Source organism: Protopterus annectens, chromosome 17.part0 (genome assembly GCF_019279795.1).
Source record: "Protopterus annectens isolate FY-2018-M chromosome 17.part0, PAN1.0, whole genome shotgun sequence".
In the NCBI taxonomy this organism is placed as follows: Eukaryota; Metazoa; Chordata; order Ceratodontiformes; family Protopteridae; genus Protopterus; species Protopterus annectens.
The window spans coordinates 753,909,329-753,921,364 of record NC_056751.1 but is presented as its reverse complement, the minus strand read 5'-3'; the positions used below and the strand labels follow the sequence as shown (position 1 = coordinate 753,921,364).

At 41.1% G+C, this 12,036-nt stretch overlaps 1 protein-coding gene across 2 annotated transcripts in view; it reads right to left on the bottom strand.

The window, feature by feature from the left end:
* The window catches only part of LOC122791611 (nucleobindin-2-like), a 917,099-nt gene that overhangs the window by 818,450 nt on the left and 86,613 nt on the right, over window positions 1-12,036 (bottom strand). For both annotated transcript variants that reach the window (XM_044059400.1, XM_044059401.1), the window contains exon 2: window positions 9,609-9,765. In XM_044059400.1, the coding sequence (XP_043915335.1) occupies window positions 9,609-9,728 (120 nt within the window). In that variant the 5' untranslated portion in view covers window positions 9,729-9,765. The remainder of the gene's footprint in view (window positions 1-9,608; window positions 9,766-12,036) is intronic.

Sequence of the window (12,036 nt, the reverse complement as noted above, 5' to 3'; positions counted from 1 at the left end):
AAAGGCAAGTCTTCTGCAGGGAAATCTGAACCAACACCTTCCACAGAATCAAAGGCTTCACTTTGTGTGGATGCTGAAGCACAACACACTCCCTTTCAGTTCTTGTTCTTCTGATTGAAAACAGCGCCAGAAAGTTTTTTTTTTGCCACAGGAAGAGTTTGTCAAAATAGAAGCAAAAATTAAATTGCCTAGCAAATCCCAGCATGTCTTGTGTGTCCACAGAAATTAACCCAACAGAAGATATGTTTTTAGTTTTCTGTCTTCTTTTCCTGGGGAATTCTCTGGAAAAAACTGATCCAAGGCTGACATGCCATGCCAGGACTCTGTCCCTCTTCATCAGCTATGTGGTGCACCTTTACCATCTCCTTCCCACAAGACTGGTAAAAGCGGTTCTCTCATGCCCGTAGAGAGCATGTCTAGCTCCCAGGCCTTAGTGGGTGAAGCTGCTACACCAGAGGGACTGTGAGAAAATGTTCGGCCCAAGTAATGAAGTCTGGCCACAGCACAGTCATCCACTGGTGGCTGGGGCATCAAAGGAGCTGTCCTGATGCTCGAAGACTTCCTAACAACTTTCTTCTTGTGGATGGTGGAAGGAAGAGGCAACTACTCCATGGGTTTGCTGTGAAAGGATCCTTAAAGTGAAACCTGAAGATTCATTCAGGTATATCAGAAAGAAAAAGTTCTTCACAGGAAAAAACGGAGTTCTACAAAAGCACAAAATGTCACCCCTTTCACACACAAAAATCTACTAAAAAGTATAACATACATGTCAAAAAAAAAAAAAAAAAACACAGAACTACATAGTGTGCTCACAAGCACTTACAAGTATCCCCCCCAACAAGTGGTAACAGTTCCAGAAATTACATTTTCCTAGCAAAAAAAAATTTACAGATGAAACACTTTTCTTTATGAAAAGCAAGGTAGCTGAAGGTTTTCCAAAGGAGTTTATCTGCCCAACCCTGAAGGAACATCAGACAAGAGTCAGTATCGTGAAGGGATCATTAGACAAGAGTCAGTATCGTGTAGCCTACAGGAGGAGAGGACTTAGACAACAAGTACTGAAGTTTTTAGATATTTAAATGCCTTTTATATGGAGCTCTCTTCATGCTCCTGGCAGTTAAGTGTGTGTGGTGCATCTATCCTTAAGTTTTGAAAAGCTGTCTGGCAAGATGTAACCTAACTGCTTAGTCTGCTGCAACAGTGATCTAATGCTGAAGATCAGCATATACTTTAAAATGGAAAATACATCTAGTTACGTCACAGTGTCAGGAAGAAATTTATAAGCACAGTGCCTACATTTTACTTCAGCTTTATCTGTTGAGACACATCTAGTCGATCTGTCCTACACATGTAACAGCCAAGTTACATGCCTTAATAAAAAAATAAATTAAAAAAATGTAATTACAGCACACCAGTACATACACAGCACTGAATTAAGTGCATGAAAATGTGAGGGCTCTAGTGTGGGAACGAAAAAAAATATTTTTCCCATTGGAGAGTTTAAGTGCGTCTTCAGAAATGGTACAAAATAATGAAGTGCCCCCCCACCCCGTAATAACACTATTCACAACTGATTTTTGGAGAAGACCAGGGTATCAATATTAAAATCATTCTGCACAGATCAAAAAGGATTTAATTATTAAAAAAGTAAGACACTAAAAATAAAATCAATAGCGATTACTAATGAAATGAACAGCATTAAAACTGTGCGTCAACTTTGCCACAACTGCGTCACAGGCTCACAGATTACTGAAACTACTGAAAAATACGGCTATGGTTCTACCGATAGGAAAGCAGGCAAAATATTAATCACAAGCAGGAAGACATGCCCACAAAGCTATAATTACATCAGCCTATACACAGCAAAGGGGAAAGCTACAGAAACCAAAGGGAAAAAAATGATTAATAACATGGATTAAATATACACAAACCTCAATATGGCTTCCAAAGGTAAATGTCTTGCATTGGAAATTTTATACCTTTAAAAAAATCAGAAAGCAGTTACGAGCCCTCAAGATGGGCTGCTTAATGACTTAAAATGTTCAATGGTGGTAACAAGTTTCATCACCAATAAGCCACTTAATCCACTTAACACTGCCATGCCAAAGATCCCCCCATGGTGTGTCACAATGAAAAACAAAATCACATAACCTTACTTGTCTGCAACTAGCCACATGGTGGACAGCACGGGGCAACAGTGGACACAATGGTAGCCAAGCAGTTCATGGTGAGGACTGGTGTTGCCTCGAGGCATTGTTTTGCAGTCTTTCATTTTAAAAGAAACAATTATACTTACAGAATTGTAACGGTATGAACCTTTTGAGAAATCTAGATACAAGGAAAGGCAATATGCCCTTCAAATATACTGTTTCTCCTTCACAAAATGAATTTTCAAATGAGCTCAAAGGTTGGTAACGAGTGGAAGTGAACAAAAAAAAAAAAGGGAAGTATCAGGTAAGTATAAAACAAGAAAAATCTCAGGTGCTTGCTGGTGCAGGCAGGGAGTACAGGCATGCCCATTGGGGGGGGGGGGGTGATGATTCCCATCTGACCTGCTCCTCTACTCTGTGTACAAGGTCTCATATGGAGACAGGCCTTCTGTAATGTAGAGTCAGTGCACAGAAAATGGGGGTGTGGTTTCCTAAGCCAGAGGTGGCAAGAAAATGGGGGTGTGGTCTCCTAAGCCAGAGATGGCAGGCCCTCTGAACACAAGGAGGGGAGCAGGTATAAGTGGCACCACCAGGGATGGAGAAAGACCATAAAAATGAAAAAATACTCTCATTGCAAGTAATGTGAAATGCCCAGCTAAGGAATGGTTAACGAGCACGTGGCAAAAATTATACAAAAATGTGCATCTAAAGAAAACGTACTCTGCAAAGGTTTTTAATGACATTTGTTAATCATCTTAGATATGGAATGTACTTTACTGTTCACCGTTTTAATTTATGGTCTTAAACACAAGCACATTGGTAAACAATCTTAGTCCACTGTTGAATGGTAGCCTACGACTGCAGAGACGGCAACATGGACTCAAAAACTGATCCCAGCTGTTACATGGCCAAAACGGGGAAGTAAGATGAGGGCACAGACAATGAGCCCATTTCCTAGGAGGAAGAAAGGACCAAAGAGCAGCATTAACTATGCCTTTGTGGACAGCACACCTCTAACTTGCAGGACATCTAAGGAGGTATATGTCAGTCCACAACAGCATGTGTAACCTGCTAAAATCACTAATTCATTCCTTTGTAAGACAACAAAATGAAAAATGATGGTCACCCGATTAGTTGCATCATAGGTTCACAGCAGATTACCAGGTTAATGGCTCAACAGTCCTTACAAGCCTAGCTAATACAACCCAATTTTATCCAATATATATGGCCCCAAGGGGCAACAGGATGATATGGATTTGTGCATGTGCAATGAGTATCTTACAGCCTGCCCCTGTCCATAAGAGATACAGGCATTACCCCCGGTGTAAATTTGAAATTCCCTATCCATTGATCCAAACTGCATTTGAAGAAGACCAGGGAAGGGCTCTGCTTAATGTGAATATGAAGCCTGTTCCAAAGAACAGGCAATCTCCGAGACACGCATCAATTTCTCTGGCATTTTTGAGTCAATGACTATGTTTAGATCTCTAGATCAGGTGATCCTCGTACTGCTTGATTTGCGGATGTGTAGCAGCTCCATCAGGGATGAATTTGCAAGTGCCTTGTAGGTCAGGCATGGGTCACTCCTTAATAAATAATTAGGGGGCAGAGTAAAGGGATATGGCATTTTAGTCTATCTGCATAGTTCATGTCGTTTACACCCCATATTTCCTTTGCGAGGAACCTCTGAAGTCACTCGAGCTGCTGTAATCACCTACTCAAGTACATGCCAAATGGCACATTGTACTCTATTATTGGTCTAATGAGGGCTGAGTTAATTGGGACTATCTGTGTACCTAGATCTGTCACCTATGAGTGCTACTGAGGTTGTAATTTACAGGGGTATTTGACTTCCTAAAGGGTATGATGATGCATTTTTTTGCATTCAGTTTTAGGCCATGGTTCTTGCACCAAACATTTTTTGATCTAGACCTTCCTGAAGGATCTCCACTTTGTTGGGGGATTCAGTGACTGTCCCCAGCTTGCGGTCATCAGCAAACATGGTCATCCTGAGGCCTTTGACATTAGTCTCAACTTCACAGAAGTATATTCTGAACAGGAGGAGTGCCAGCACTGAACCCTATGACACACCACTAGTAAATGGCCTCTTGCTGGATTTGGATTCACCCACTTTAACCATGTGTGCTGTCAGTGAGTCAGTTGGCTACCCATCTAGTGATGCATGGATTTATGTCCAGTTTTGTTAGTTTATTTACAATACCTGATTGGGGAAATGTCCCAAATGCCTTGGCCCACTCAAGGTAGATGGTATGTATTGTTTTACCCTCATCCATTAGCTTAGTGACTTTCTCAAAGAAATAAACCAGATTCAGTAAGCATGACTGCACTTGGCAAAGTCGAACTGGGTCAGGTCCAGTGTTTGGACATTTCCTGTGTCATTATTTATCAGGTTCATGACTATTCTTTTCATGGACTTGCATACACGGCTAGTCAAAGGTATGGGTCTGTAACTTCCTAGGTCAGTAGATGGTCCCACTTTATGCAGAGGGATGGCTGTTGCTGTCCTCCACTTTATTGGGATAAAGCCAGTCCAGAGGCTGTGGTTAAATAGAGATCCTAATGGGTCTGATAAGTCCTGATTTAAAGCTGTATAAGAGGTAACCAAGTATATCTTCAGACCCTACTGAAGCTATGCATTTAGCTTTACAGAGTGAAATGGCAACCTGTTCTTTGGTGATAATTGGAGGTAGAGGGTATTTCTTGGAAAACTGGCGGTGATGGAAGGTGAAATTTAAGCTAAATTTGTCAGCAAACCAATTTGTTATATCTTCCGACTGAGTATAGGTGATGCCATCTACACCTAATTCCAAACATTGTTGGGTGTTGCCCTTAAGACTGCGGGCATTACTTCAACAGGATTTTTTTTCTTTTTTTTTATAACCTATTAATAACAGGGGTCCACCAGAGTGTCTTGTTTTTGCGGATTGACCTGGGTTTATTTTGGTCTAGTACTGCCTGTGACAAAAGGAGATACTGCCAGGCCAACTAGCTGGAATTCTGTAAATAATTATGCCAATGGTGAATATCAAAATATTTATACAAGATGCTTGTGTTACAAATGTATTAGAACTGTATGTCATGTGTACATCAAAATTGCTTATACAGACATGTGCACTGAAAAGGGTATTTGCAGAGTGCTGTTTGAAATGTAACCACAGTGTACACTACTGGAAGAGAGCAGAAATGTACATGCACTATTGTAACTGTTTAAATGTATATATTTTAACAGTGGAAACTGGAATACAGAAAGTTAACTTCAGAAAAATAACTGAAATTAAAGTTACTTTATTGCTAGGCCATAAAAGATGGCATATTTCAGTTTTCGATACAGCAAGAAACTTTCTGTATCATCAGGGTGAAGTAATTACTAGTCTTGAAAGCATGAATGAATGCAATTGTTTTATAACTTCCATCATCTGCCAGAGATCTGAGGAGAAGCTCTTGTCTGTATATCTTTACAGGTAGATGCTAAATACTGCCAGCTTCATCAATGGTTGTTTGGCCTTGGAACTAGTGTCAGATGACAAGAAATGATGTCATTCTGCAAGTTATCCCAGCAGTAATATTTGAGATATTAATCTGAGAAGTCTCTTAGCGAGATAGAGCATTTTGTATTGGGTTTTGGACCTGCCAACAACAGGAAGATCCATTTCACCACATCTGCCTTGCTGTATTAGTAAGTTCTTAGACTATAGTAATTCTCTTAGATTCAATCAGGTATATAGTGAAGCTTAGTTTAGACATTTTTCTTTGAGACTGCCCTGCAATGTTATTTTAAATATTTTCTGTGGTTTTGAACTGTGATGTCACTGTAAATATCTATTAAGTATTGTCTTGTTCATTTATTATTAAATACATTTAAACCTTTCATTGTGTCTAATCTGTGTAGAGATATTCAAGTTCTGAGAGTACTTGCATATTTATTTGGTGATGCTGCGTAGGCCACTTCTAACAGCCTTGCTCTTGGTCAAACTATCATTTGTATGAGTATGAATATTAATATTACACAGTAAGATTGGACACCCTTTATTAAAGGGCCTTAAAGTAGCTGATAAGGGGTTCTGGTGGCAGTAATTACTACCTTATAGTCTGGGCAGAAGGGGGCATAGCTAGTAAACCTGTGCCAGCCTTTTCTAGGTGCGTGTGTGTGCGTGTGCGTCTGTGTGTGTGTGTGTGTGTGTGTGTGTGTGTGTGTGTGTGTGTGTGTGTGTGTGTCAGCAACCTGAGCAGAGAAACTAAGCACTGGTTGGACGGAGAGTGAGTGTTGGAGGACTTGGCTTGGAACCCTGTCTAAGGACTCAACTCTATAGCTGTGCCAGCAGGGGGCTCTTACTGGGGATCTGGAGAAAGAGTGAGAAACCAGCCGCGGACTGACTGTTGTCTCCGTGTGCTCTTTAGGAAAACTGCACTTGATGCAGAGAGCTGCATCTGGAAATACTGTGTGTGTACTTGTTAACCTCCCAGTGTCCATCCCTCACTGGTGCCAGTGGTGTGGATGAGACTCCTTAATTACTGGTCCAGTGGTGGGGCGTCACACTGTTATTGCTATACAGGTGTTTATATGGTCGTACAGGGGTTTTGTGTACGCCTCTGCATAGGTTTCTGTGTTTTCTGGATTTGGGGGAGCTTGGAAATTAGCTATGCCATCCCTTATCAGGGGATAATTTACCTTGGAAAAGTTCTTAAAGTTTTGGGGGTTATGTGGGGGGGGGACTATTTTTTTTACATTTATTTCAAGGAAGACCACTCTGTGATCTGATCTTATCAGTGAGGAAATCATACTGGGAAGGGGGATGCATCACTTTCCCCACACTTGTGAGTACTAGAGCTGGAATATATTTGTTCCCCTAGAGGGAGTTCAGACTAGTTGCTCCAGGGCATTTGAATTTACAAAATCAAAAAATCTTTGGGCCTGTATGTCTGTGGTCATATATGCCTCCCAATAAATGGAGTAGTAGTTAAAATCACCCATGTGTATGGCACTGGGCTGGATGGCGAGCGATTCTAGTAACCTCAGATATGATGTATGGGTTTCCTGGTTTACGGTGGGGATGTGTAGTTAAAAAGAATATGGCAAAGGATTTTTCCCGTAGTTAGTTGAACACGAAGTAGTTCAAGCACGTCAAATTATTTGACCAGCCTTGAAGTGTGCTTATCCTTTGTAGAGACAGACATGCCCCTGCCTTTTGCTCGTTGATGTCCGGTGAGTAGTCGGAATGTATAAAAGCCATTAGACATGCACTACCAGAGTGCCTTCTGTGGCATTGAACCATTTTTCTGTAACCACACAGATTATCAGCATTCTTCAGGGAGTGCAGTTTCCTGTTGAGAGTCCCAGCACTCAGCAGTAACAGCTTTAGCAGCTAGACTCACAACTCCATATCCAGTAGGTCTGATATTCAAGGTAGTACAGCTACTGGTAAAAGTCAATTCACAGCACAAGCAGGGATTAGAGGGGCATTCTGGTAGCATTCTGCATATGGGGGGTGATATTCCTGGCCCAGTATGCCTTTACAGCTGGTCACAGACCTGGACATGAAGAAAACGTTTTTCAGGCTTGTGATTTAACACTAACAAAAAGAGCTTTACAACACTAGGAACAAAGTGAATGGCAGGTGATCCTGTTCTAGCATGAAAGACTTACGATACATAATACAGAACAATTCAAGGACAGGAACCAAACTTGTTAAACTGATTTTTGAAAAGGAAATGATCATGAATGTCCTGCTATGTGGATCCTTCATTTGCCTTGGAACACATCCTTATCAATCACCCAACTCAAGCTCAGCTATGAATTGATCTGGATGTTAGAATCGCTTACAAATGGTGCCAGCGGCCCTCAAATCTTCAAACGCAGTCAGCAGTTGAGCATGTGAAAAGGGAAGTAACAAGCAGAAGGCTGAGGTGCTAATGTCAGGATGCAAAAATCAGAGAAGGGGGGCAACTCAAATGCATCTCTTTCAAAGAATGTTGAAAGAAGGGAAACAGTTCAGAGAAGCAAAACAGACAGGATCAGCATTCAAACCAAGTCAAATACTTGTACAATATACTAGGTAAGAAAGGCTTTTCTAAACGCACACTTTACAATCAAACTTTATTCTTCAGTACTACCACCACCAAAAGCCCACAGGAAGCAGGCATTTTCTGGTATTTCAGCTCAACACAGCATAAAGGAAGTCAAACTTTCTAGAATGTGGACAAATGAATAACAATTGTCTAAAAGGGGCAAAGCAAAAATGAGTGGACTAAACTCATTACCGAATACATTCCTTAACACAAGCTTAATGCATTATTACAGAAGTGGTAAACAGTTAATGTGCCGTCTTCTCACCCAGACTTAAGAAAATCAAATGTTATTACTATTATTTTTTTCTAATTAAGCTCATTAAAGTTCTCAGGTTGAGTTTAAGTACTACCCAAACTTTACTTCTCTGCAGCCATACGATACTAGTAACAATACCACAAGCTTTAAACGTCCTGGTGGTAACTGTTGCTAACTGCCAGATGTGGTGATTCAGGGCAAAGAATTATTAATTTGCCAAGGGGACAAAGCTTCCATTATTATAATATGCGTGTGGGAGGGAGCATTACCTCCTCCACAAAAAATGGCCAATGGAAAGATGTTTTACATAATTTATAAAATTTTCTTTCATAACTGTTGTTGTTGTGATGTCTTTCGGCTTTTAGGGGTCGCCACAGCAGAACTCTGGTCCGCTAATGATTGGCAGTAGATTTTTACGTGTCGAGTTGCCAGCCCTGACGCACAACCTTCAACGAAGGTACACCCATTCACACACGTCTCCAGACGTACGACTTGTAATTCACATGTATGACAATATAACTTTGCATGGCTGCACTGTCTTTTAACAAAGGTAACAAGCTAAATACGTATGCAACAGGCAACAGAAGAGTAGGAAGGGTGCCTTTACAAGAAAGACATCTTTAAAATGTCAATAGTGGGCCCACAAAAGTCATCTTTAGTGAAGATAAATAAATAGCTGCAATACAAAAAAAGAATAGGCAGCTATACCAAACACTTCACAAACATGTTGCCAACATATGACCACCTCAAAAACATCAGTGGGAAAGACACAACAAAAAAAAATGCATCCAAGTGCTGCACAGAAACAAAGGGCCAAGAACCTGCTCATGTAAACATTCCAACCAGCAGACCATGACAACGGGGAAAACTAGCGACTCCACTGCTGTCATCCACTTCTATGTTTGTACTAAACAGTATACTGATGCGCAAGCACAACAGCGAGATAGAGCGAATTGTCTGCCATCAACCCCAAAACATTATTCTGTACTACTTGTGTAAAATCTCAACATCAAAATGACCACATTATATTATACTATATTAGTACTCGTGCAGATCACCCAACTGTAACCTCCCCATGAAGACGACAGCTTGAAATGCTGGCAACAGTTTCTTACCGGAGGCTCTACTTTTTGTTCCTCAACTTGTTCCTCTTCTGCACTTTGTTTGGATCTGTCAATCGGCACTGCTGCTGTTACCGCCACTAAACACACTGCCTGAAACCAGCGGGCTAACATTTCTGCAATGGATAATGCTCTGCGTTCAACCACGATTCTGAAACAAACAATGAAAACCATCTGTAGTAATTTTTCATACATTATACCTCAAAGCAGGAAAAACTAAAACATTTTACAGCAATGCATCAGACTTGAAACTTTAACACAAAATTATTCACCACATTTTTTAGCATTTAAATTACTGTTAGGACAGTAGTACTAACCCACTTTAAAAGCAACATACAAAACCTGTAGAAATTAATGCAACCAGGAATGCAAAAAGACCACAAACAGTAAATAAAATGGAACCTCTACCATCTAACACACGGCCCTTATAGTTCCCATCTCTCTCTCTCCCCCTTTCAATGTTTACTCTCAGTTTACACTCACAATGACATGTGTCTAGCTCTCCAATGTCAATCTCCATTAAATAAATAAAAAAAAATGTCCAGCTTTTGATTCCTGCTGCCTTGTGAAAGCACCAGGAGAAGACGAAGTAGTTACTCCATAAATACCATCCAATGATGTAGAGAATATATGCAACAGAAGCGCTGAGGAGGTTGCTACCAGTCTAGTAGATTAGGCCTTGCAACAGAAGCGCTGAGGAGGTTGCTACCAGTCTAGTAGATTAGGCCTTGCAACAGAAGCGCTGAGGAGGTTGCTACCAGTCTAGTAGATTAGGCCTTGCAACAGAAGCGCTGAGGAGGCTGCTACCAGTCTAGTAGATTAGGCCTTGCAACAGAAGCGCTGAGGAGGCTGCTACCAGTCTAGTAGATTAGGCCTTGCAACAGAAGCGTTGAGGAGGTTGCTACCAGTCTAGTAGATTAGGCCTTGCAACAGAAACTTGAGGAGGTTGCTACCAGTCTAGTAGAGTAGGCCTTGCAACAGAAACGTTGAGGAGGTTGCTACCAGTCTAGTAGATTAGGCCTTGCAACAGAAGCACTGAGGAGGTTGCTACCAGTCTAGTAGATTAGGCCTTGCAACAGAAGCGCTGAGGAGGTTGCTACCAGTCTAGTAGATTATGCTTTACATACAGCATGAAGAGGCCACCCATGCTTAATACGACACAAGTAAATGCAGCCAGATAACCACCTACACAGTTTTTGTTTGGATACTCTGACGAGCTAACAAGATTTTGGCTAACATTAAAAGCTGGCAATTTGATTAAATCTTTAGTTGCAGCAATGTGAAAATCAAAGCAGTCACTTTACATTCACGGAATGGAGTAGACATTCTCCTCAATTAGTATGGACTCTACTGAAATGCTGGCACTCGAAATGCCAAGTGCGGACAATGTGAAAAAAAAAGGCTGAAAATCCAAAACAGAGACTCTACGATCACTCTTCTCTTCTCCTTTAATCTTTTTTTTGCACGAAAGAAAACCCTTCCATACCCTTCAAACTTACCTAAACTTACATATACCAGCTTAGAGATTGCCATAGCTCAAACAGAATGGAGAATTTCACAAGTCCATGTTTCTGGATTTGCTCCAGTGGATCTCAACATTTCAAATGATTACCATTAGTAAGCTTAGTGAAGAAATTAGATTGATATTGAGGCATGAATGAGGAGTCACTCTAAGTGAGACTCTGGATGAAAGATCAGAAAGTCAATTTACTAAACAAAGTGAAGTGCAGATTCTCTTAGTGGAGGTAACTATTAGCAAAATTAAAAAGAAGTTATGTACCTACCATAATATTCCATGTTAGTTGTCATCTTCTCACCTTCTTTCTTGCTGGATGGGTTCGGAGCCGATCCTCGGCTCCGACTCGGCCAATACTAAAGCTCGAGAGCTAATTCCACTGGCTGGAGGCTCCCCTATATCCCACAATGCTAGGCGGTAACTACTTGGATCTCGTTTGATAGCTAAAACCAAGCAGTTCTGGTCTCCATAGAATGGAGAAGAGAGAAAAGGAATCCACCTCTACATAAACCTGTATGTAAGCCACCACAAACATAAAAGGGAGAATAGAGGTGGTAGAACATGTGGGAAGGAAAAAATCCCAATGGAAGATCCCAAATATTCTTATCGGTCTGTCCAGGCTTGGGGGAAGGAGGGTGGGACGCAAGAAAGAAGGCGAGAAGAAGACAACTAACATGGAACGTTATGGTAGGTACATAACTTCTTAATGTTAAGTTGTCTATCTCGCCTTCATTCTTGCTGGATGGGACCGTGTCCCTAGCACCTTGTCCTGGGTGGCCTATCGGAACAGACTCTTGAGAACAGTGGAACCAAAGTTGGCATGGTTTCTGGAGGCCATATCCAATTTGTAATTTAAAATAAAGGTATGAGGAGAAGCCCATGTGGCTGCCCTTTGGCACAAAATGG